Raw genomic sequence first — 25849 nt, 5'->3', positions numbered from 1 at the left:
TTCAGCCTGTACTATTTAGCATTGAGTTGCAAAAGTATGTTGTCTTGAAAAAATAAACACATGGATCTGGTGCAGCAGGTGAATGCGGATAATGATTGGCTCAATGTTTTGTAATGGTTCAATTACACCGGTGTGCTCAGTAGATGGTGCTGCTTATCTTTAGTAAAAAGTCCCTCTCTTCTCCATCCCATCAAACATTTTCATTTCAAAACAAGGAAACTAGCCTTAATGACAGCTGTGAAATGTAGTTTTTTTTTAATTCACGAATAAAAAGAAGTTCATAACTGCAGCACAGTGTCTGCTACTTACAAATATCACAACTGAATCACCCTAATAAAACATTAGAGATGTGAATCTGAACCAGATGGAAACGCAGTCTGCAATAAACTAAAACAAAAGTTTTTATGTACAGCTGAGCATAAACAGCATGAGCACTACTTTGCATACAATGCCAGCATGTTATTGTACAAGTAGGCAGTTGAGTTGCAGAGGTCTTTTCTACGGGATTGGCACTCTTAATGGCAGCTTAATGATTAAGGATCCCCAAATCACACATCATACACTTAAGACATCTTACTTTATTTAGTGGAGTGTGAAGGACTAGTATGTTAGTTATGGTGGATGAGGTCAGTGGTTTTGGTTGGAGTGTGGCTCAGTACTGGACTCTGCTGCGGCTTCAGCCTCACGATGCATTTGGCTGAGGTGTTTGACGAGGCTCTCCAGTTGAGGGTTTCCCCCAAACTCCCCGATGAGACGGTAGACCTCCTCCTCCAGGTCTCGCAGAGTCTGACGGGTGTAGGCAAACGAGCCGACCTTCTCCAGGTAGTCCACACAGTATTGTTTGATTTCCATGATTTCTGTGCGCTTCCTCAGGATGTCCTGCACCTGAGTGCTCTCTGGACACGACCATATGGCGTGAATGGTGGGGAAAGAGAACTTTCCCTCAGTCAGGTCCTCACAGAAGCTCTTGTTCTCGCTGTACTCACGAGAGGTCAGGTTGGCGTAGTCGTCGCGGATCTGGAAGAAGAGGCCCAGTGTGTCCAGAAGGGGTTTCAGGTCCTGTTTCCAATCTGAGAAGAGCTGCATCAGGATCACAGCCAGACCAAAGAGCCCCCCAGTTTTCTGTAGCACCATGTTGCGGTACTCCTGCTCAGTGGGACAGGTGTAGGTGTCCCTCCAGTGGATGTCCAGACCCTGACCACGGTGTAGCTCCAGCAGCTGCCGGGTAAACACTCGGACAGCCTCAGGGTGCTCCAGGGTCAGCACCTTCTCTAACCCCAGGAAGTAGACGTAGTTGGCCGTGTTGATAACGGAGGGAATGCCATAGATGCTGTGGGCCACAGGGAAGCCTCGCCGCAGCTTGGAGCTGTCCTCGATGTCGTCTATGAGCAAGCTGGCGTTGTGCAGCACATCAGTCACCTGGATGATCACCTGAACACGACAAACATATCTGATCATTAAACTATACAGTTGTGCAGAAATCAACAAAGCATAGTTTGTTTTGCTGCACTAAATTTCAGGAACTGTTACAATGATGCTTATGCTGAGAAAACTTCCTTTCCCTACTCTTGACTAGAAACTGGATTCACCTCTTTTTGCTTTCTCCATGCAGGAGATTGTTAGAGCAACTTAAACAAACCCTTATGTGTTCCCAGGCTCTCTCTGGAACAAATATATTTCGTTAACATTTTATCATTGTGTGTCTTCATTATAGTGAACCACAGGTTACCAGGAACTCTGGGTAAATTATCCATTACAACTTGTATACAGCCGAGGGGGCAATGTCTACAGTCCTGCCTGAACTACTCTAGTGAGAATCTTCTAGAGAAAAATTGTTGTTGCTGAAACAACCCGGTAGTCAGCAAGATTGAGAGCTCAGCAAAGATACACTCCAGACTGGAGCGATTTTAAGTTTACAGGGTTATTTAACATGGTTAAGAAATTACAGGGCACACTACAGGGCTTAGCACACTTTTACCTCTAAAGGGAGAATGAGGAGGGCTAAGTTCTTATCCTTAGCCATAAATGAGTGTATTGAAAACAGATCACTAACACGTTAAAAGCAAACAGTAAATGAGGCATTTGACACAGTCAGACAACATTGCATAGCAGCTGAGATGTAATGGAGATTTACCACAAAGGCCCTAATATCCTTAAAGTGATGGTTCGGAGTAATTTCACCCTAGGGTCTTTTGCACCATGACCTCGAGCCAAAGACCCCCCCCAGAAGCTTGTTTCACCTGGGTCGAACATTGGGAGAGTTAACGTTGAGTAGCATTATCAGCTGAATAGCTTAGCGCAGGTTCAACCAATCACCGTGAATTCGGTGCGATTCGCAGTTTTGACCAGTCACCGCAACTTTTCCGCAAATTTGACCAATAACCGGAGTTTCCCGCAACTTCAACCAATTCCAGCAGTCCCACGTGCCAGACTTTGTATCAGTATGTGACTCAGAGCTACTGACCAAGCAGGAGTGAGAATGGGTTGACGTAACACACGTACGTCGGCAAATTAATTTCCTTGTTTCTGATATGAAGACGAAACTTGTGTCACGAAAAGGTCTTACATTTACCAACAAAACGTACAGCAAAAGACCGTGCAAAACATTTCAGACTGTCCTGCCAACCTGTATACATTTTAACATCAATGTACGCTGTAACGTTTTTTTTCACTCTAAAGTCGCTGAAAGCTGCTGCTGTTTCCTGTCGGCTCTCTGCAGCGGGCGGGGCTGCTGCTCAGTTCCCCCTGCGACTGACGCGCGCACACATACAAACACACACGGTGAATGCAGGAAAAACTGGAGATGAGACGTACACGATGACCTAAATTGAAGAAAACTACGCTCCTTATTGTAAGTGTAATGATAAGTTAAAGTCCAATAAGTACTTTATCAAACGTATGAATGTGTCGCAGGCCAGGATAGGAAATTAACTAACAATGTAAAGCCACTGACACGTATGTTCAAATTTGATTCAATACACCAGCCATTTTCACATTATACCAACATTTGCCTTTTTGGTAAGATTACTAGTATAACGCAGCCCACAGCAATTTTATTCTCCCCAAAACAAGTTTCCTTTTTATTTTTAAAGAACTATTAAAAAAAAAAAGAAATCGCAACTTTTTTTGCAACTTCATTGCAACAAAAATACAAGAGACAATTTTTTACAAAAGCTCCCACAAAATCAGGCGTTTTGGGCCGCAACTATCTCAAAAAAAAGGCCACGAAATCCTGGAGGGACTGCTAGTATCTGACGTAAACACTGTTAAAATGCTTTAATCTAAACGGTCTTAAGTCTAGCTGTATTTCCCTTTTTAGAAAGGATTCCAACACTGGGATGTGCAACAGTATGCAGCTAAAGAAACAGTGTAGACTAGCTGCACTTTTAAGACACCATGGCCATTGGTCACTGCCACAGCCCAAGATGTCAGGGAGACAACACCAATGGAACTTCAGCAAGAGACAGAGAGAGAGAATGAGTAGCAGAGCCCAAATTTACCAGGCCCAGATGCCACCAGAAGGCACTGGTTACTAGCCCATCCTACAATGAATCAACAGACACTGCTGACTAACAGCAAGGTTGTCACAACAAACAAAATGCATCCAACTATTTAGATTGAAATCAGCCATAATGGAAAGCTGCAGATCAAACAAATATCAGATGCATTAACAACCTCCTGTAATAAATCATGGATGATCAAAATGAGTTGCCTATTTAGAATAAGCACAGCATAGTTTCCCCTTCCTGGACCTGTCTAGAGCAATAAGCATCAGCTGAATATAGCGATGTAACGGTATGAAAATTTAACCTCACGGTTATAGTGACCAAAATGATCACGGTTTTCGGTATTATTGTATTTTTGAAAGTGTGTTCAATATGTTCAGAAAGCACTGATAGGCCTGCACAAGCTGAAATAGTTTCAAAAAGTGTAACCGTGTTTATTATATTACAAAAATATAGGCAATAGGCCTGTAAAAACTATTGAAAACTGGCTACTGAAACATTGGCCCGCTGTAGGGGGTCCGGTAAGAACTTGTTACTTGAACCAGACATGTCTGACTTTGAGATCCAGGAAGATTTATTTACAACTCGAACATGAAGTTGACGTTGCATGTGAAGTTGGATGTGGTTCTGAAATATAAGCAAATAATAATGCACATTAATAAGCATCTGACTTACTATAAACATTATTTACCAAAACTAAATGTTATAGCCACCAGCATATAACAAGAAACAATACTAAGAATTACATTAATTTCTCTGTAATAATTAACATACATGTAACCTATTGCTCAGTAACACAAACTGAGAATAAGCCACATCTATTACAGCACACATATCCATAATGGAGCAAACAGTGTAATACACCTTTTAATAGCTAAGCACGTGGCTCCACAGCACTAGTCTGTTTACTGGCATTGCACCTTGCTAGTAAATTGCCCTAACACAACCTGAATATCAACAAAATTAAACCATCTGCACATCTATCAGCTATGCAATAAGAAACACAGCAACCGCAATATTATCAAGGCGATAATCTCTCTCTCTCTCTCTCTCTCTCTCTCTCTCTCTCTCCAAATAAATGTCATGTCGTAACACGGGCTAAACATATCCACATTGTAGCAGAACATTTACTGAAATCTGAACACACGTAGCTTTAATGTTTACACAGATAACGAGGCAGTAAAACCCATGACAGTTTAACAAGCTACAGAATAGTTTTAACTTACGTTCGGGGCTACACACATGACTTCAAGTGTCCGAAAACGGGAAAGGAATGATAAAGAAAAAAGTCAGTTTACAGCTGCTGTTCTGTCCCCTTCTCTTGTCTGAGCGCGAGTGATTGACAGGCGATCAAAGCGATGACTCTCGTCACTGATTGGTCAATGATCTCAGGAGAGTGTTACTATGGCCTTTATTACAAGGCTGATAAATGTCCTGAGGGCTGTCATCTCCCCCTTTCCCCATGATTCCAACTTCAAGAAATGCACTGTAGGCTACGCAGTGCGCCCACACGGCAACTTCAGGAGACTTGGATGAAGCTCGAAAACGCGGTAATTGTTATCAACATTTTTACTGTGGTTTACCGTTACACTGGTAATCGTTACATCCCTAGCTGACTATAAATGTTAAGAGGCTGGAAATGGCTGATTTCTCACCTGCAGTTTGTCCTCTGGAATATTGAGCCAGTGGTTAAATGCTTGGGATAGTTTTGTCCTCACGTTCTTTCCTGAGAAGAGAGCAGAAAACAAAATTCACATTCATCATTTTAGGCATTTTGCTAATGTATGATCCAGTGTGATTAACAGGAAGTGAGTAGCTCAGGGCTCAGTGTAGCTTTAGGACTAATCAGCAGTATACTGGTCTTTTGATGAACTTTTAGCTGCATATCTGCATCCCTCCATACATGTATATTCTATCACTATGCAGTAATTGACATGGAGAAAGACTTACCTTGTAATTGCAACAAGTACTTGTATGGTTTCAGCAAAATTTGCTCAGTGACGGCTTCTGAGTCACCATCCATTGCTTCAAGTTTGCAAAAATCTTGTTTGAAAGAACATAAAAAGTAAAATAAATATCACTGAGCTTGGAAGGTTAAAAAGCTTGGTAAAAGTCCACAATCACACAGAAGAGTAAACAGAAGTAGTAAATATATGTGTCATTCTAATTAGTAGGGGTGCACCGAATGTTGGGCAACCGAAATTAGTCGGCAGAAAATAGCAAATATAGCACTTTCGGTGTCCGTTCGAATAAGTAAAAAGGCTGAATACATTTAAATAACAAATACATTTTTGATGACGCGATAAAATTGCAACCAGCGAGATCCTACACAGAGCACAACATCTATTGCTTTTTAACCGCAGCCGGGATATATACAACTGTGTGGCATCTTGTCTTATCGCCTCACGCTGCAGTAGCTGCTTCTGCTGTTCACTCGCTTCTTGGATCTTCTTCTCCAGTAGTCTTTTCCGGCAATAGATGTTGTGCTCTGTGTGTGATCTTGTGCGATAGCGCGGTAGCAGCCAAGAGGAGTATCCATCAGGCAAGTGTTATTTAAATATACTTCTGGTGGAGATGCTAAACGAATCATTTAACAAAGGTTCTTTACCTAGATCACTTACAGAGGCCAATATTAGTCTTATACTTAAAAAAGGGAAACCAGCTGATGAATGTCCTTCATATCGACCTATTGGTCTTCTAAATGTTGATTTTAAAATATTATCTAAGACACTAGCGCCGGCGCCTTGAGAAGATTTTGCCCTCCATTATCAACACTGATCAGACAGGGTTCATTATTGGCAGGAACTCCTAACAACATGAGAAGGCTGTTAAACGTAATTCAGTTGTCGCGTCAGCAGAAGTTGCCCAGTATGGTGATAAGTCTAGATGCCAAAAAAGCCTTTGACAGTCTAATGGCACTTTCTTTTTTCCACCTTAAAGGTCCAATGACATGGTGCTCTTTGGATGCTTTTATATAGGCCTTAGTGGTCCCCTAATACTGTATCTGAATTCTCTTTCCCGAAATACAGCCTTGGTGCAGAATTACAGCCACTAGAGCCAGTCCCACAATGAGCTTTCCTTGTGATGTGCCATTTCTTTGTCTGTAGCTATTGAGGAGGAGAGAGGGAGGGGCAAGGTGGAGAGTGGGTGTGGCCTTGACCAACTGCCACTTTGCCCATTTGAAAGCCATGATGTCTCTCTCTCATGGGTTGGCCAAATTCTCTGGGCGGGCAAAGCAGAGAAAGGGGGAGGTAACCTCGCTTGTTATGACCTCATAACAAGCAAGATTCCAGAACGGCCCATCTGAGCTTTCATTTTCTCAAAGGCAGAGTAGGATACCCAGCGCTCACCTATTACCATTTCAAGCCAATTGGGGACCATAGGCAGGCTGGGGGAACTCATATTAATGTTAAAAAACCTCATAAAGTGAAATTTTCATTGCATGGGACCTTTTTAAATACCTTTTGGATTTGGATATGCTTTCAACAACTGGGTTAGGTTGTTATATAACAGACCACTGGCTGCTGTTCGGATCAATGGCCAGCTTTCATTGTACTTTCCTTTGGGCAGGGGAACCAGGCAGGGGTGCCCTTTATCGCCATTGCTGTTTGCTATAGCGATCGAGCCCCTTGCAGGAGCTATAAGGAATAGCCCAGATATCACTGGAATTTCAGTTGGTGGGAAAGATCATAAAATAGCCTTATATGCGGATGATATATTGCTTTTTATAACTAATCCAACAAAATCTATACCAGCTGTTTTAGAGGTAATAAATCAATATAGTACATTTTCAGGGTGTAAAATAAATTTTTCTAAGTCTGAAGTCTTGTCGCTAGGCAACTCTTCTCGGCCCATCTCTTGCCCGTTTAAATGGTCACCCACAGGCTTTACTTATCTTGGAATTTCCATCACCCCATCGTTAGAGGCAATGTACAAGGCCAACTTTGAACCTCTCTTAAAACGTATATGTGATGACTTGGACAGATGGATATCTCTTCCACTGTCAATGATGGGTAGAATTGCCTTACTCAAGACTTATTTATCACTTTCAAATGGTTCCCATCTTATTTAATAATAAAACAATCAGAAGGGTAAATGGCTGGATCAGCTCATTTATTTGGAACAGGAAGAAACCACGACTAAAAATGGCTAAGTTGCATATGTCTGTAGAGCAGGGAGGCTTAGCCGTCCCAAATATTAGGCTTTATCAGCTGGCTGCACAGCTTCGATACATAGCTGAGTGGGTTAATAATGACCCAGACTTGGTGTGGCTAGATCTGGAATCCGTGAATGCGGGTAATGGCCTCTCAAGTCTTTTATTTGCCTTGGACTCAAGGAAAATTAAGAATGTGGGGGACAATAACATTTTAATTACAACAAGTCTGCAAGCTTGGCAAGCAATAAGGAAGTTAGAGGGTCGTTCTACAACATTGTCCTCGCTAGCTCCGATATATGGTAACATGGATTTTGCCCCAGCCCGCTCAGATATGGGATTTAAGATGTGGGAGGAGAGGGGGATTTTAGCTCTGGGACATTTATTTGATAAAGTAGCGATGCTCACATTTGAACAAATCCGACAGAAATATGGCCTCCTGAGAAACCACTTCTTCAGGTATCTGCAAATTCGCAGCTTCATTCAGAACCAAAGCAGGTATGACTTTGACTGTCAGACTTCACAGATGGAACGTTTAATTCTTAGAAAGCAGTTCTCGGTCGGGCTAAACGGAGCTCAACTCTGCTAGCAATATGAACTTAGAGTATCTTCGATGCAAATGGAATGCTGATCTCAATCTTACAATAGATGAATCAACATCGTTGGAAATATGGCGGTTAGCTAGAGAGATCTCCATATGTAATCGAACCAGAGAGACTCAGTTTAGAATATTGCATCGCTTGCTGATCACAACACAGCTCAGACACAGGATGAACTCAAGTTTGTCTGAAAAGTGTCCCAAATGTCAAGTAGAGGTGGGAAGCTATAGGCACTGTATGTGGACATGTATCCACGTTGAGGAGTACTGGGATAAAATTGTTAGTAAACTGAATTTGATTTTTTATGTCCAGCTGGATGCTGATCCTCAGGTTCTGCTTCTTGGCTTGCCCAGTCCTCGCATTAAAGGGTCTCACCAAAGAAGGCTGCTCAGTATTCTCACATTTGCTGCTCGCAAAAATATACTGCTCAGATGGATTGATAATGCACCACCTACAATTGGGGTTGGCACAAAGTGATATTTGACTTACTACCAATGGAATATCTAACATACAGATTAAAATGTAGGGTGGATGACTTTTTTAGGATCTAGACCCCTTTCTTTAAATATGCTGGTAAAAGACTTACAACTATTGTATTAAAAGGGACGATAGATGGCAATGAGGAAAACTGGCTTACTGATGTTTTCGGGTTGTAAGGTTGGACATTAATTTTTTTTTTTTCTTCAAATATAGCATTTTCTCTCATTGATTTTATTATTTTCTTTATTACTCTCTCTTTTCAGATATGTATTTGCTACATCACTGTCAATTGTAATGGGTCTGAGCGTTTCCTTATGTCAGTGTGTAAATGTGTATATGTGTATGTACATATACTTAAATCCCATGTCTTCATAGTTTATTAAGGTAGGGAAACGATTTCTCTGAGTGTATTGCACTGTATATCACATAACAGGTAGTCGGAGATTTGTTTTGTGGCCTTGTTTTGTTATTGGTTGTCTGTGTTTATATCAGAAAATGGAATAAAGATATTATAAAAAAAAAAAAATATATATATATATATATACTTCTGGTGTAGTTACAAACTTTCTAATGCCTCGTTTTATAAGTACAAAAACTATTTGTACTACTGTAGACATTTGGTATCATTCCGGGCATTATTAGTGGGGTACTTTACGAGATACAAACTTGGATCCATTAGCGCCTCAGTATTAAACTAACCAGCCAATAACGCTAACTCGACCAAAAAGCTTATGGGGGGTTGTTTGGCTTGAGGTCAAGGTGCAAAGCACCCTAGGGTGAAATTACTCCAAACCATCACTTTAAGTGTCAATAAATTAATAAATAAATGCAGTAATAAATATTACAAACAGGATTGGTGACAAAGCGCAGCCATGGCGGAAGCCAACCCTAACCTGAAACGAGTCCGGCTTACTGCCGAGAACCCGGGCACAGCTCTCGCTTTGGTCATAGACCGGTTGAGCATACTCCCAGGATCCTTGCGAGAGTGAAGAGCTGGTCCGTTGTTCCACGACCAGGATGGAATCCGCATTGTTCCTCTTCAACCCGAGGTTCGACTATGGCTGAACCCTCCTTTCCAGCACCTTGGAGTAGACTTTACCAGGGAGGCTGAGAAGTGTTACCCCTGTAATTGGCACACACCCTCTGGTCCCCCTTTTTGAACAGGGGAACCACCACCCATCTGTGCGACTCCTTAGGTACTGTCCCCAACTTCCACGCAATGTTGAAGAGGCGTGTCAACCAAGACAGCCCCTCCACACCCAGAGCTTTCTTTGGACGGATCTCATCAATCCCTGGGGCTTTGCCACTATGGAGTTGTTTGACTAGCTCAGTGACTTCCACCATGGAAATTGACGACAATCCCCCATCCTCCTCCAGCTCTGCCTCTGACATAGAGGGCGTATTAGTCGGATTTAGGAGTTCCTCAAAGTGCTCCTTCCATTGCCCTATTACCTCCTCAGTTGAGGTCAACAGTGTCCAGTGTTAGGGAGTAACGGAATACATGTAACGGCGTTACGTATTCAGAATACAAATTATGAGTAACTGTATTCCGTTACAGTTACAATTTAAATAGTTGGTATTTAGAATACAGTTACATTGTTAAAATCAATGGATTACATGACGATACTTCTCTGTTTCACGAGTTTATTCACTCTGAATAAATTAAGGCAACTTAATGCATTTTCCAGAAGCCCCGATATGAAATAGAAAAAAATAGCTATTTGCGTGATCAGTCACAATGGAGTCGGAACCGGCACGACAGAGCCAGGGCAGGAATAAGTTTCTATCTTGGAAATTCAAACAGCATTTCACATTAAAGAACGAACAGGGAGAATGAAATATAACTGTGCAGTGCAGCCTCTGCTTGCCAGCAACCAACCTCCTTTCAGCGTCCAAATTACTCCACCTCCAACCTGAAGAAGCATCTTAAAGTAAGCTATTTTTTTAATTAGCCAAGGGTAGTCGTCTGCTGTAGTTTTACTGGTCACCTTGCTATTTTAACATTGACGTGCGACTTTACATTCTCCTAGGTGCTGATTTACTAGCTCCAGAGCCGTTTAAAGACTGACTAGCCCCGTTTGACATGCTAACTAACGTTAGCTAAAATTAGCTTGTGGTAGCTTAGACCGCGGTTAGATTTTTGTAGTATGCAGTTCGGGACTACCAATATAATAATCTATCTGCTTGTTCAGGTACACATTCAGCTAGTTGGAATAAGAAGAACACACCATTATAGGCCTGTTTAGTAAGATGGATGTGATAGCCGCATTCCTACACTTATAAAACGCAATTCAATGTGGAAGTAATCCTGAAGTAATCCAAGTATTCAGAATACGTTACTCAGATTGAGTAACGTAACTGAATACGTTACAAATTACATTTGTGGGCATGTATTCTGTATTCTATAACGAAATACGTTTTGAAAGTATCCTTCCCAACACTGACAGTGTCCCATCCTTACTGTACACAGCTTGGATGGTTCCCTGCTTCCCCCTCCTGAGGTGGCGAACGGTTTTCCAGAAGCACCTTGGTGCTGACCGAAAGTCCTTCTCCATGTCTTCTCCGAACTTCTCCCACACCCGCTGCTTTGCCTCTTTCATGGCAGAGGCTGCAGCTCTTTGGGCCCTTCGGTACCCTGCAACTGCCTCCGTCGAGGCCCCTGACCTTCACTGCCACCCGTGTGGCAGTGCATCCGCCCCCAGTGGTTCCTCCCACAGGTGGTGGGCCCATGGAATGGAGAGGGAGGTGTCACGCTGCTTTTTCGGGCTGTGCCCGACAGGGCTCCGTGGCTAACACGACCACCAGATGCACGCTGACGAGCCCTCCATCTGGGCCTGGCTCCAGACGGGGGTTCCTCCGGGCAGGGTAACTTCACCTCTTCCTCGAAGACTCCTTGGGGTTTATGAACCATTCTTTGTCTGGCCCCTCACCTGAAACCACATTGCCAAGGGAGACCCTACCAGGAGCACCAAGCTCCAGACAACACGTCCCTCAGGTTCATAGGGACACACAAACCTCTCCACCATGATAAGGTGATGTTCCAGGAGAAGCAAGGACTATGGTTGCAATAATTTGCATAATTTCAGCTAATATTACCAATATCAAAGGTGAGCATCCGACACTGATCTCTCTCTCACTGCGCCCTGCAAGAAACAGCCTTACCCAGAATTAAAACACTTCATTCCCACCATCGCAAGCAGTTATCTTAAGGTCTAAATGAAGATGAATTCTTTATTTAAAATATATATATATATATATATTTGCAGAGCTGCTTCTGAGTTCAACTTGCGTGTCAAGACAGGAGGAGCAAGACAAAATGGTAAAAAACACATTTTGACTATTTAATTTATTCAATGATAAAAAAGAGAGGAAAAAAAAAAAAGGGCAAAATAAATCGCGACAAAGTGCGTTTGGTTATTCGGCCTTCGCCTAGTTTTTCTTTATCCTGCTTCGACCAAGAACCCATGACCCATGTACACAAATGCAGTCTTTATAGCTCATAACTTTAAAGGCTGTGACAGTTATCTCATTACCCGCGATCGAGCTGGGTTTAAAGCCCTCCTTAACAATGATTGGTAGCAAAGTCATCGGTTTTGAAGTTTCCGACTACCATCAGAAATTCCTAGGCTTACCCTCATTTTTATGCACGTCATTAGCCCAGGTTGCAACAGCTTTAGGCTTTCAAAAAAATGAGGCTCGATTAAAGGTCGTGTGACATGCTACTTTTTGGATGCTTTTATATAGGCCTCAGTGGTCCCCTAATACTGTATCTGAAGTCTCTTTCCCGAAATTCATCCTTGGTGCAGAATTCCAGCCACTAGAGCCAGTCCCACAATGAGCTTTCCTTAGGATGTGCCATTTCTGTGTCTGTAGCGTTAAATGCTATTGAGGAGGAGAGAGGGGGGGCAAGGTGGAGGGGGTGGGGTGTGGCCTTGACCAACTGCCATGCTTCGCTCGTTTGCAAGCCATGATGTCTCTGTCTTTCTCATGGGTGGGCCAAATTCTCTGGGTGGGCAAAGCAGAGAAAAGGGAGGTGACCTTTCCCCTTATGACGTCATAAAGGGAAGATTCCAGATTGGCCCATCTGAGCTTTAATTTTCTCAAAGGCAGAGCAGGATACCCAGGGCTCAGTTTACACCTATCGCCATTTCTAGCCACTAGGGGACCATAGGCAGGCTGGGGGAACTCATATTAATGTTAAAGGGATACGCCACCTTTTGTTGAACTAGGGCTTATCACGGTCTTCCCTAGCTGGAGATAGGTGGGCCAACGCATTTTTTGTCTCACTGCAAGTAATTATTTTATTTATTTTTTGTTGGCTCACTTTTACTCACAACATGCTAACCGGCAACATAGGATTCCATTCACTACGCTAAGCTAACTAGCGGCGGCGCTGCTGCTGTTGCACCGGACTAAAACAATGCATGCACAAAAAATGCGTTGGCCCACCTATCTACAGCTAGGAGGGATCGTGATAAGCCCTATTTCAACAAACGGTGGCGTATCCCTTTTAAAAAACCTCTTAAAGTGACATTTTCATGCCATGGGACCTTTAAGTTACATTGGTCCGTAACCATGTCCTGAGTTTTAAGGTGTAGACGAAATGTCAGAAAAACAAAAACAGCTAATTGAATCCTGGTACAGTACGGTTCGTCATGGGACGTTAAATTTCCAAAAGAAAGCTAAACTGGACTGCAAAAATGACAGACATCTTCATGACAGCTTGTTTTATATTTAGAAAGGAGTATATTAAAGGAATAGGTGTTGACCCGTTTAGTCATGTTACAATTGCCTCAGCATGCATGGTTTTCCTTACAAAATTCTTACTTCCTAAAACCCTCGTCAAAGTGTTAGTTTTCACAGCATTCAGTGGTTAGAGTGGGCTATGTTCACAATAAATTTTTTTATTCAACATGCATTGAATAAGGACAGTACGCAGAAATCAATAGGGAAAAACAGGTTTCTACCACGGCTGTTTCTCTTCATGACACCAGTCCTCTCACAGGTGATACCTTTTGAAGAATTGCACGGGGCATGTGAGGGCAAATTACAAAAACTGCAATAAAAGTAAAAGTGGTAGCGATGAGAACACAAATGGAGTCGTATGGTTTTCTAAAACAATGCAGAGTTCTTCAACCTCTGTCGCCTGTGATGATGTGTACGGAGGCAGGACGTGCGCTGTGTGCCTGACGTACACAGAGGCTTCTGATGAAACTGTTAATTGTTTTGATGTTACTTCTCTTTACACATGCGTAATGCATTCTAGATAAAATTTTCTGATCCGACGCCAATTGATTAACAAAGAGCTCAAAGAGCCTCAGGCTACATCCACACTATTATGTTTTTGTTTAAGAATGCATATCTTTTGCTACGTTTACGGGCAGAAACAGAACTTTGGAAACGCAAACACCCACATCAGAGAGTCTTATCACCTCATTGTCAATACAAGCAAATAAACCCCTTTTAAAAGCTGAATTCAGGACTATTTCTACACACAGAATCTAAACTATTGAAAGGAAAAAGATCCTTACCTTATTCTTTCTGTGTGAAAAAAAGGCTTCTGTAGTCCCCTCTCCCAGTCGTGCAGCTGTCCAGTTGCCCGATTGGCTCTTTTCCGATTGTGTTCGTACACGCCAGTCTGTCGAAAACTTTCAGATGCCGAAGATGAATCAATGAATTATCAGGAGACTGAGATGGTGGAATATAAGAGCTTTATTTCATAGAAAAAGATCGGAGTTATCGCTACAGAAAAAACTAACTCGGTGCGGGGTGCAACAATATATATTATAAACTGTGAACACTAAAACACACCTTTATTCCCCTCCCTCCAGAAGATAACCCACACCAAAAACAGTTCTTAGAAGAATATCCCTTAAGCACATGAATCCAGTTCTGGGAAATGATATAATATCTCCAAAGTATGCCAAATAATGTCTGGTATGTCCCAGTCAGCCTGACATTACACGGTCAGCTTGTGTCAGCGCTGCAGTATGGTCTGGTTACACCACCTGTCTATTCTAGGATAGGGGAAAAAAACACTTTGGCTCGTGTAATGAAGGTCCTCTTCATCACTAATATTTTGCAGCATTAGTACACTGTAGCTCATTATGTTACGGGTAAATGAAATGAGGCACAAAAGGTTTGAATGTTTATTGGAAAATATTAACAATCCGTTTTGTGGAGGTTGCAGCTGGTGTTGATTGGAGGCCAGCCCTGTCAAGAGAAACGCATGTACTCAGTTTGCTAGTTTGGGTACCTAAACGTGCAGTATGGTATAATCCAGTGAACGTCAACTGGCGGCCCCCTGTATTTGCATCTCTATTCACATGCTGGGATGCCCGAGCTCCACACACACGGCTGAGCCGAGATGTGTGTGCGTTGAAACACACAGCACCTGACTGGGAACGATACAGAGAGAGTTACCAACAGCCGCTGGGGCAGATGAACTCACGCTAGTCTCTTTTCTGTAAATAGGCTACAATAAAACCTTCGTGAGTGAAAAGTCAATGCACTCACCTGTGTAGACTGGCATAAACATGTAGAAAGCAATATTTCAATCTGCTCTGTCTGCTCAGTCCACTCTTGTCCACCGCGCTGTTTTATGCAAACACGGCTCTACTCTGCAAATAGCAAATTTTTACAAACGAGTTAAAACAAAAGCTGTCGATTTTTAGTCTAACTGTTTATCTTAGTTTGCCGGGAATCTGGACAAATTCTTGTGAACCTCACTGCTGGCTGAACAAACCAAACTCCCCTGGAGCGGTAAATCTATGGAGGTATTATAAGTGGCCACTTAATATGCACGTGAATGACGCAATCGTTATGTTCGAGTTCTTCATTCTTGATGATGATGATTTGCAACAGCATCTTTCATTGCAAATGAAGCATACATGACGAGTGCATGGCCTGCTTGTCATTCATCATTAAAGCTGGGCTTTTGGCTTTTCCACATCAACTTTTCCCTTCAGCCTCTATGACAGTGACATGTTTACCCGACAACAGCCATTTCTTTCTGCAAGGATTTTCCACCAATCAGGACGCTGCATACTACAATAATGTTTCCATAATCACAGACTTTAACCATCACTCCTCAGTGAACTGCCTCCTAGCCTGAGATCCAGAGCCAGTTATCATTATGGAGTTTCCATGTTTTTTAGGAGTTTGCTCACACTAATACATGTAAAAAAAAATATAAAGTATAGCATTAATTCAGTAAGAAAGTGAAAATTTCGAACAAGAATAGGCGTATTAGGTATAAATTTATTTTATTTCAAAGTCCGGCCCCCAGAGTGTCTGCTTAGAAAAATTCTGGCCCTTGAAAAAATGTAGTTGATGACCCCTGGTATAATCTTTGCCTGATTAATTGAATGCAGGTTGCTGCTTGTACAATAGTAAAGTTTGTCTGTAAACTCTGTTGTCTCTCCTCTCCAGAGTGTTTGGGCTGAAAGAGCCCCCAGCATATCGAGCCCCATTTTAAAGGGTCCGGGAGATACCATGTTTCAAGTAGCGAAGGGGTGTTTGATACTTTTTAATTAACTGTACTTGAATGAATTGTTCAAACTAACGATGTTTGATTGTATTAGGTAACATAATGCAAGTAAATTGAGATAACAGTAGAGAAGTAGAAATGTATTTGATGTGGTTGTTGTACTTTGTATAATTGTTGAGATTGAGTACATTTCAGATTTAGCTTGTACTATGGCAGGGTCGAGATAATGTCAGTGGCAGGCTATAAAAGGCCGCCAGTTTCCATCTAGCGCTGCTGCTGTCCGGACCACATGCTGCCTGTGGTCGATCATAGCTTCCATTTTTGTGTTAATTGTCGGGGAAATAAACACCTGTTGATCTGCACCGTACCTCTGCCTCAAGTCTCCTGCTGTAATTATCCAACCGCTATGCGGCCATTCTAACAGCTGGTTTATATTTCTTTAAACCAATCACAACCGTCCAAGGCGGCAGTAAGCCCTGATAGCTGAGATAGCGAAAGTCTTTTTTTCAGCAATGGAAATCTGTTGAGCCAAAATAACAGAACCCTGACTCCAGTCTTTACACAATTATTAGGATACAAAGTTTCATGCAGAGATTAAAAAAACATAGATTTACTTATGTGTGTGTGTGTGTGTGTGTGTGTGTGTGTGTGTATGTATATATATATATATATATATATATATATATATATATATATATATATATATATATATATATATATTTGTGGAGTATGCAGGGCTAGTATGTGAGTCATGGTGGATGAGGTCAGTGGTTTTGGTTGGAGTGTGGCTCAGTACTGGACTCCTGCCGGCTTCAGCCCGCCCGATGCATTTGGCTGAGGTGTTTGACGAGGCTCTCCAATTGAGGGTTTCCCCCAAACTCCCCGATGAGACGGTAGACCTCCTCCTCCAGGTCTCGCAGAGTCTGACGGGTGTAGGCAAACGAGCCGACCTTCTCCAGGTAGTCCACACAGTATCGTTTGATGTCCATGTTCTCTGTGCGCTGCCTCAGGATGTCCTGCACCTGAGTGCTCTCTGGACGCGACCATATGGCATAAATAGCGAGGAAAGAGAACTTTCCCTCAGTCAGGTCCTCACAGAAGTTGAACTCAGGAGAGGTTAAGTTTGCGTAGTCGTTGCGGATCTGGAAGAAGAGACCCAGTGTGTCCAGAAGGGGTTTCAAGTCCTGTTTCCAATCTGAGAAGAGCTGCATTAGGCCCACAGCCAGACCAAAGAGCCCTCCAGTTTTCTGTAGCACCATGTTGCGGTACTCCTGCTCAGTGGGACAGGTGTAGGTGTCCCTCCAGTGGATGTCCAGACCCTGACCACGGTGCAGCTCCAGCAGCTGCCGGGTAAACACTCGGACAGCCTCAGGGTGCTCCAGGGTCAGCACCTTCTCCAACCCCAGGAAGTAGACGTAGTTGGCAGAGTTGATAACGGAGGGAATGCCATAGATGCTGTGGGCCACAGGGAAGCCTCGCCGCAGCTTGGAGCTGTCCTCGATGTCGTCTATGAGCAAGCTGTCGTTGTGCAGCATCTCAGTCACCTGGATGATCACCTGAACACGACAAACATATCTGATCATTAAACTATAGCCTACAGTTATGCAGGAAATTAACAAAGCTTACATGGAGAATTATTGTGCAATCACATCAGCTTTTCCATTTCATAGTAATGAATGTTTTGCTGTACTACATTTCAGGAACTTTTACAATCAGGGCCTGAATTGAACCTAATGCAGCTGTAGGAGTTCAGTTGTATGACATTGTCATTGCATGTGCCTTGGATACATTTATATTTATGCATGTCTGGGTAATATATCACTTCAAATGTATTTATGTATGGATTTCATTAAGTAGGCCTAGGCTACATTTAGCGGTTGACATTAACTTTTTTGCTTACCAGTCATTGTGGCTGGTGGTTTTACAGTGCAGCATTTCACTAGCGACTATCTCGTGGTAAGTTACGTTTTATTTTATTAAAGTTAACTGTGATGTGATACAATTTACTTTAAGTATCCTATTTACAACCCTTCCAAATGTACATGACCACCCAAAACAAGACTGAGGCCCTGGTGATGAGAAGCGGAGCGCACAGAGCAAAAGTCGGTTGTCCTGCTGCGCACGCTCTCTTCTTCTTTTACAAACCTCTTATCAAAATATTTTTCTGCAACTGGCTGCACCCACCATATACATGCTGTGACCTGCTGGTCTAGTGTGCGGGATTTGGTGACTGCCGGGCTGACAGGTCATTTAAGTATTCTAGTCTTAGTAATCTAAATCTCCCATAATTGAAACCTAGAGATATTTAGCGGCAAGTAGAATAATTACACCCCCCCACCCCCCGTTCAAAAAAAAAAAGGTTTCAGGCTCAGGATTTTTTTTCACTTTAAGCCCTGGAAACCTAAACAGCTACACTTGTTATTGTAAGTGAAACGATAAATAAGTTAAAGTACTTTATCAAACCGTATGAATGGGTGTCCCAGGCCAGGTTAGGAAATAAACTAACAATGCAAAGATCAACTGACAGAAATGTTCAAATTTATTAATTCAATAAATTATTATTTTTGTCTTAAATCCACCAGCCATTTTCATATTATACCAACATTTGCATCATCCTGAGCCTTTTTGGAAATGTTACTAGGGCAACTCAGCCCAGAGTAATTTTATTCTCTCCAAAATAAGTTTCCTTTTTTATTTTTAAAGAACTATACAAAAAAGCAACTTTCACTGTCTCTTGCAACTTCATTGCAACAAAAATAAAAAAGGCATTGCATCTTTTATCGCAATTTTTTCACAAAGCTCCCGCAAAATTAGGCATTTTGGGCCGCAACAATCTCAAAAAAAGGCCGCAAAATCCTGGAGGGACTGTTTAATGCTATGTTACTGAGAGATGAGTCAATATTTTTTCTGTTCATTAAACCTGTAGGCCTACAATTACTGTAGATTATGATTGACCAAACACAGTTTAACCCATGGTCTCGCAGGCTTTTTTTCACATCACTTTTTATTTGCCTATATTAATAAAATATGTATTAATAATAAAAAATAATGTATTGAAGCAATTCAAAATATGCTAGTGCACTTTATTTTGTAAATTTTAATTCCGGAAAAAGTGGCTGGTAAAAAATATTAGTGGCTGGTAAAATTGGGCATCCACCAGCCACTGTGGCTGGTGGGCCGAAAAGTTAATTTCCTACCCTGATCAGGCATTTGGATAACTTTAGATGTTGGTGTTGGGGGTAAAGGATCATAAAGTGGAATTCCTTTCCTGGGTTTTCCACTGTCATCTTGAAGTATTTAACAGAATTGCCCAGAGTCTGGTTGAGATCAGGAAGCAAACAGACTGTGGTCTCTGTGAATTACAATTCCCTGTCAGAATAAAGAAACAAGTGCACAATTGAGACACAATCTAAAGAAAGAATAACATGAATGTGATTCAATTTGGCACCACTGAGTTTCAGGATAGAAGACCCAGTGATAAAGTTTTTGCTGGTTGCCCAGTATTGACTTTGCAAATTTAGTAACCACAAACCACTTAAATGCCTTTCACTCTTGGGCTGTGTGCTTTTGGATTTTAAAATGGACCAACCGAGTCTTGTTTGAAAATGTTATCTTATTTTACGAAAATGGTTCACGATATTATTATTACGTTTCTGAATCTGTCTTCATTTCAGATCGACAGCAATTAGTTTAAAAGATTTTTAGGAGTTTTTAGAGGATTACGCCAGTATGCATTTCCCAGCTACTTACATAGGCGATGAATTGTGTGTGTGCGTCCGTCCGCCTGTCTGTCTGTCCGTCCGTCCGTCGATCTCTCTCTCTGCCTGATCGTGTGTCAAAATCACCATGAACCTAGATGTTTTATCACGAAATGTGCTTTATTTTTGTAAAGCATCTAGCTGCACTGTGGTCTTCTTGTATGTGATTACCTGCCTGGCTTGACACATACGCTTCGTATCGCGTAAAAAATAGAGGAGACGAGTATTTACATGTTTCTGAATCTCTGAAGAAGGAGAGGCTGGGGTCCAGATGAAAGGTTAACACAAAGATTTATTAATAAAAATGATAAGTCAAAATACAGAGAATTACGCTGCTGCGGGCCTGGAAAATAGTTGCTTAACCCTAAAGTTCCCGCATCTATTTCGCCTTGAAACACGGTTGCCCCCCTGTTTTATTCCTCCAATCCCAGGGGCGGTTACTTTTCTCCTTCGTGAGTAAGAGCCTTCCTCATAGGCTCTTTGTTGGCATGGTGACAGGTTGGACGCGTCTTGTTGGTTTTCTTCGCTGTCCAATTAGGAAGAACATGCTCTAAATTCTGCCCCCTAGGGGTCATTTGTACCCAGAGATCAATAGGATCTAACATGCAGATGTCGAGTCCTTACAAGTTTACAGGAATTAACATTCTATTGTCCTAACCCAGACTAAAGTACCAGGGGGTTGGAGACTGAAGGAAGCAGAAGGTTATATCCTGCTGTGTGGCAAAAGGTTTCTCTTTATATGATAATAGTTGGTTTTAACCTAATCAATTTAACCAAAGACAGGAAGAGAGGGGGAGAGGAAGGGTCTGTCTTTACCTATAGTTAATAGAGACAAAAGGTGGTGACTGTGTTATCCAAATCAGTCTCGACATTAGCAGTTATATACATTCATTCCTATTTTCATAACCCGGTTACAGCATACAACTTATTACTTAAAACATAAAACATACATGGTTATACAAAGCAACACTGTTACAACTTTATTTTACTCAACAGACGCCGAAACTATCGCTGCAGCGGACGCTACGTGCCTGGTGTGGCAGGACAGATTGGATAACATGGGCGCCGAAATAAAAATAGCTGTGCTACGCTGCTAAACGCTTATGCCTGTGGTGTGTTTTGGGTGTTAACCTACTGTTAGCTAGTAGCTAAAGTAAACACTGTTAAAATGCTTTAATCTAAACTGTCTTAAGTCTAGCTGTATTTCCCTTAGAAAGGATTCCAACACTGGGATGTGCAACAGTATGCAGCTAAAGAAACAGTGTAGACTAGCTGCACTTTTAAGACACCATGGCCATTGGTCACTGCCGCAGTCCAAGATGTCAGGGAGACAACACCAATGGAACTTCAGCAAGAGACAGAGAGGCAAAGAAAGAGAAGCAGAGCCCAAATTTATAACCTGGGAGCACTGGGCCCAGGTGCCACCAGAAGGCACTGGTTACTAGCCCATCCCACAATCAACCAACAGACACTGCTGACTTGTTGCAACAAACAAAATGCATCCAACTATTTTCATGAAATCAGCAATAATAGAAGGGGATCTTTTCAGTTTTTGAAAGCAATGCTCACCTTTTTCATTTCATTCCACTTGATAATCAGATGCATTAACAAGCTCCTGTAATAAATCATGGATGATCTCAGCCAGGTGCTTCTGCAGCTCATGTTCAAGGAAGACACTGGACGGTAGCAGCGGTAAGAAAGTGCTTGCTAGTCATTAGATGCTAGTCACAAAGCTTTGGTCCGTGCACTCTGTCATACGCATGGATGTGGTCCTACGAGTACGTTACTGGCAACGACCGCTACCGTTAAGACTGCGACTGCGCCTTCACTGACCAACCGTGATACAAACAATACGTGTGTGCACGTTCGTAGCGGAACATGATTTGTAAAAGCTATCTCAAGCCCAAACTGCCTTGATAAAGCTGTCTGTTTGGAATCAGCATTGCAGGTATTTAAACATAACAGCCTTGTCCCAGAGTTGAGATGGCTAGCTATATGAAAAGATAAACAATGTGGCGTTTTTAATAAATGTAAATAAAGCAGCTAATATCAACATGGACAAAATCATGAATGTACTAATTCTCTTTTTTGATGATGACCTGGCCAAAGTAGTAAAGTTTAGTTTTCACAATGATTCATTGTAGGATTATGATATTATTGCAATATGTAAATCCACATTGACTCTTTATTTAACATATGGTTGGAAGAAGTAAAAATTGATCCAAAACTTTTTAGTTTTTAAAAATTATGACTTGTATTATTGTGTAATGTCAGAAGGACTTTTAACTGTTTTGCCAGTCAAATTAACTTTAATGAGTGCATATTGAAATATTACCCTGTTGGTTGGCAAAAAATGCTCAAAATGCATCAGATTGATGCTTTAAAATATGGAATATTTAAAATTTTCTTCCGGGGGAGCATGCCCCCAGACCCCCCTAGAGGGGTTATATCCTTCTCACCTTTTTCATCCCTGACCCGTTTTCATGCCTGTTATATGACGCTTATAATATGTCACACAATGTAACACTGTTACCTCCATTTTCCATTGCAGATAGTACTGCCTCATGCCTGAGGCGAGCGTGGCTGGTCATCATAGCGACTGCCGTGGGCGTAGTTTGGTAGCGTTGCATTTCCCCATAGACAGTTTCCCCCGACTCATTTCATGGTTGTCCTTCTCCATAAACTCAAGGAGAGGGGTAACTTTTCCTGCTCCATGTTTCCCACCGTGATCAGAAAGAACAGGTGTTAAGAAATCCTAAAAAGACGTGTTCGTTTGATTTCTGAGGAGGAAGGAGAGGCCTGGGTCGAATTGAAAGATCAAGCAAAAGGTTTAATGAACAACACGATGAAAATGACATGACAAAAACAAATGTAACACTGCAGCTGACAGCGGACTGAATTCATGCTTCTCCTTGTGGAATCACGTCAAAAACAGTCCTGAGACATTCTCAGGATCACACATACACCTGGGTGGTTCCTCAAATGAAATCTTCCCCTATTGGTCAGATGTCTCTCAAAAGAAAAGGTGTACGTTCCCAATCAATGTGTTTTGAGGCCACACTCGGTCACAGGATCTTACCGAGGCGATGTCAATTGTTTCCAAACTACAGGAATACATATTCTTTGTTCTAATCACGTCTGACCTAGCAGGGAGTGGCTCCCCAAAAGCAGAAACAATAGATCTCCATGTGTGGAGACAAGGAGCTTTCTCCTGTATGCTAAATGACTGATATGACCTGATGATTCTTTAGAAGCTAGAGAGGGTGAGAGCCAGACAAATACTAATTAGTGTAGTTACTTGATTAGATTTAGCTGCAGGCTACATTAAACATTGTTTTCAAAAACATAAGCATGGTTTTAACTTCAACACAGGGGAGACTCTTTGGTTCTCTCACTATGACTCTAGAGTCACTACTCGCTCCGAAGCTAATCGCCGTGACGAGCCTACTAGCTACGCGGCTCACAAGCCCAAACAAGTGTGTGCGGCCGCAGCGTGTCTGTTATTTTTCCGGTCTGCGAAATACCCGCCCTTCAATCACTACTATAATTGGCCAGGCGTCCAAGGTAATGTAACCCCATTTGTTCAGGTCCTATCCCCTGTCCAATCGGCTATCCTAACCTTAACCACTCGAGGTGAAATGCCTAACCGCAACCAATCGAGCTGCTTCGTAGGACGGGTCTTGGCGTGGCCATAGTGGGATTTGTAATTTTGCTTCCGGTCTAGCTAGATCCAAAAGAACGTAAATCTCGCGATAAAAAAATAACAACGCGTTAAACCGACAGCCCTAGTTTTTATGCTCCACATATCTGGAACAAACTCCCAGAAAACTGCAGGTCCCCTGCAACTCTCAGTTCTTTTAAATCAAGGCTGAAGACCTATCTTTTTGATGTTGCCTTTCTTTTAATAATTGTTCATTTGTTATACTGAAGTTGCATTGATGACACTGTATGACATTCTATAACTGCTCTTTAATGTTTAATTTCTTGCACTGCACTGTAACTTTTATTTGTGTATTTTATCTCTCAGTTCTTTAATTTCTTATACTGCACTGTCAGTTTCATTCTTGTCTTTTATCTAGTGGTATTTTTGAACACATAACTGAGAATTTCTCCAATGCGGGTGTGACATAGATTAAAACATGGGTGTGACAATAGATTATCCATAGAAGGACCACATCTTTGAACTGGTCAGATTTAGTCTGTGAACTAGGTCAATAAGAAAGACAACGTCTGTGAACTTATCAAGAGACAGACTGTGAACTGTCCCAGATTTAGCAAGGTTTACCGAGATTAAACTAAGCTTTGTAGCGACGGCTACATCGTAGTGAAAAGTAGAACTACTGCAATCTTGTAATGGGTAACGAAAACACCAAGTAACCGGAGCCAAAAGGACCTGTGGTCGTTTTTTTTTTTATCATTTTTACCTGCTCTTTAAATGTTTTAAATTGTTTTTAATTCTTTTCTAACTGCTCTTTAATGTTTTATTCCATCCTGGTCGTGGAACAACGAATCAGCTCTTCACTCTCGCAAGGATCCTGGAGGGAGCCTGGGATTATGCCCATCCGGTCTACATGTGTTTTGTGGATCTGGAGAAGGCGTATGACCGGGTCCCCTAGGAGATACTGTGGGAGGTGCTACGGGAGTATGGGGTGAGTGGGTCCCTTCTCAGGGCCATCCAATCTCTGTATGACCAAAATGAGAGCTGCGTACGGGTTCTCAGCAGTAAGTCAGACTCGTTCCAGGTGAGGGTTGGCCTCCACCAGGGCTTCGCTTTGTCACCAATCCTGTTTGTAATATTTATGGACAGGATATCGAGGCGTAGTCGGAGTGGGGAGGGGTCGCAGTTCGGTGGGCTGGGGATCTCATCGCTGCTCTTTGCAGATGATGTGGTCCTGATGACATCATCGGTCGGTGACCTTCAGCACTCACTGGATCGGTTCGCAGTCAAGTGTGAAGCGGCTGGGATGAGGATCAGCACCTCTAAATCTGAGGCCATGGTTCTCAGCAGGAAACCGATGGAGTGCTTACTCCAGGTAGAGAATGAGTCCTTACCCCAAGTGAAGGAGTTAAAATACCTTGGGGTTTTGTTCGTGAGTGAGGGGACAATGGAGCGGGAGATTGGTCGGAGAATCCGCACAGCGGGGATGGTATTACATTCAATTTATTGCACCGTTGTGACGAAAAGAGAGCTGAGCCAGAAGGCAAAGCTCTCGATCTACCGGTCAGTTTTCATTCCTACCCTCACCTATGGTCATGAAGGCTGGGTCATGACCGAAAGAACGAGATCCAGGGTACAAGCGGCCGAAATGGGTTTCCCCAGGAGGGTGGCTGGCATCACCCTTAGAGATAGGGTGAGACGCACAATCATCCATAAGGAGCTCGGAGTAGAGCCGCTGCTCCTTTGCATTGAAAGGAACCAGTTGAGGTGGTTTGGGCATCTGGTAAGAATGCCCCCTGGGCGCCTCCCTAGGGAGGTGTTCCAGGCACGTCCAGCTGGGAGGAGGCCTCGGGGAAGACCCAGGACTAGGTGGAGGGATTATATCTCCAACCTGGCCTGGGAACACCTCAGGATCCCCCAGTCAGAGCTGGTTAATATGGCTCGGGAAAGGGAAGTTTGGGGTCCCCTGCTGGAGCTGCTGCCCCTGCGACTCGACCCGGATAAGCGGACGAAGAAGATGGATGGATGATGGATGGAGTTGTAGGATTCACGTAGGGTACAGATTTGATCATTGCATTGGCAAATTATCAAAAGATGTTTTATCAATATTAATGAAGTTATGAATATGGTTATTAATAACTGTATCAAATCGACAAACAACAAAACGGGGCACCACCCTGCTTGTCAGGGACCAATAATCAAACTG

General features: G+C 42.4%; 1 protein-coding gene and 1 pseudogene across 1 annotated transcript; both read right to left on the bottom strand.

The window, feature by feature from the left end:
- Positions 1-238: 238 nt before the first annotated feature.
- On the bottom strand, positions 239-14579 carry LOC120547587 (geranylgeranyl pyrophosphate synthase-like). The gene is made up of 4 exons (XM_039783067.1): positions 14270-14579; positions 5457-5549; positions 5162-5232; positions 239-1431 (listed from the first exon to the last, which is right to left on the bottom strand). The coding sequence occupies exons 2-4, from the start codon at positions 5527-5529 to the stop codon at positions 628-630; spliced, it is 948 nt and encodes a 315-aa protein (XP_039639001.1). The 5' UTR covers positions 5530-5549; positions 14270-14579; the 3' UTR covers positions 239-627.
- A 2376-nt stretch (positions 14580-16955) lies between these two features.
- LOC120547588 lies at positions 16956-17786 on the bottom strand (annotated as a pseudogene).
- Positions 17787-25849: the final 8063 nt, after the last annotated feature.

Source organism: Perca fluviatilis, chromosome 19 (assembly GCF_010015445.1).
Source record: "Perca fluviatilis chromosome 19, GENO_Pfluv_1.0, whole genome shotgun sequence".
Taxonomy (NCBI): domain Eukaryota; kingdom Metazoa; phylum Chordata; class Actinopteri; order Perciformes; family Percidae; genus Perca; species Perca fluviatilis.
The sequence above is the reverse complement of the archived record's forward strand: the minus strand, read 5'-3'. Positions and strand labels throughout refer to the sequence as shown.

Excerpts from the sequence above, each read along its gene's own strand:
- LOC120547587 (XM_039783067.1), bottom strand. The coding sequence starts at position 5,529 with ATGGATGGTGACTCAGAAGCCGTCACTGAGCAAATTTTGCTGAAACCA. Across the intron at positions 5,233-5,456 it reads GTACTTGTTGCAATTACAAG|GAAAGAACGTGAGGACAAAA; the intron begins GTAAGTCTTTCT and ends CTCTCTTCTCAG. Across the intron at positions 1,432-5,161 it reads TTCCAGAGGACAAACTGCAG|GTGATCATCCAGGTGACTGA; the intron begins GTGAGAAATCAG and ends TGTCGTGTTCAG.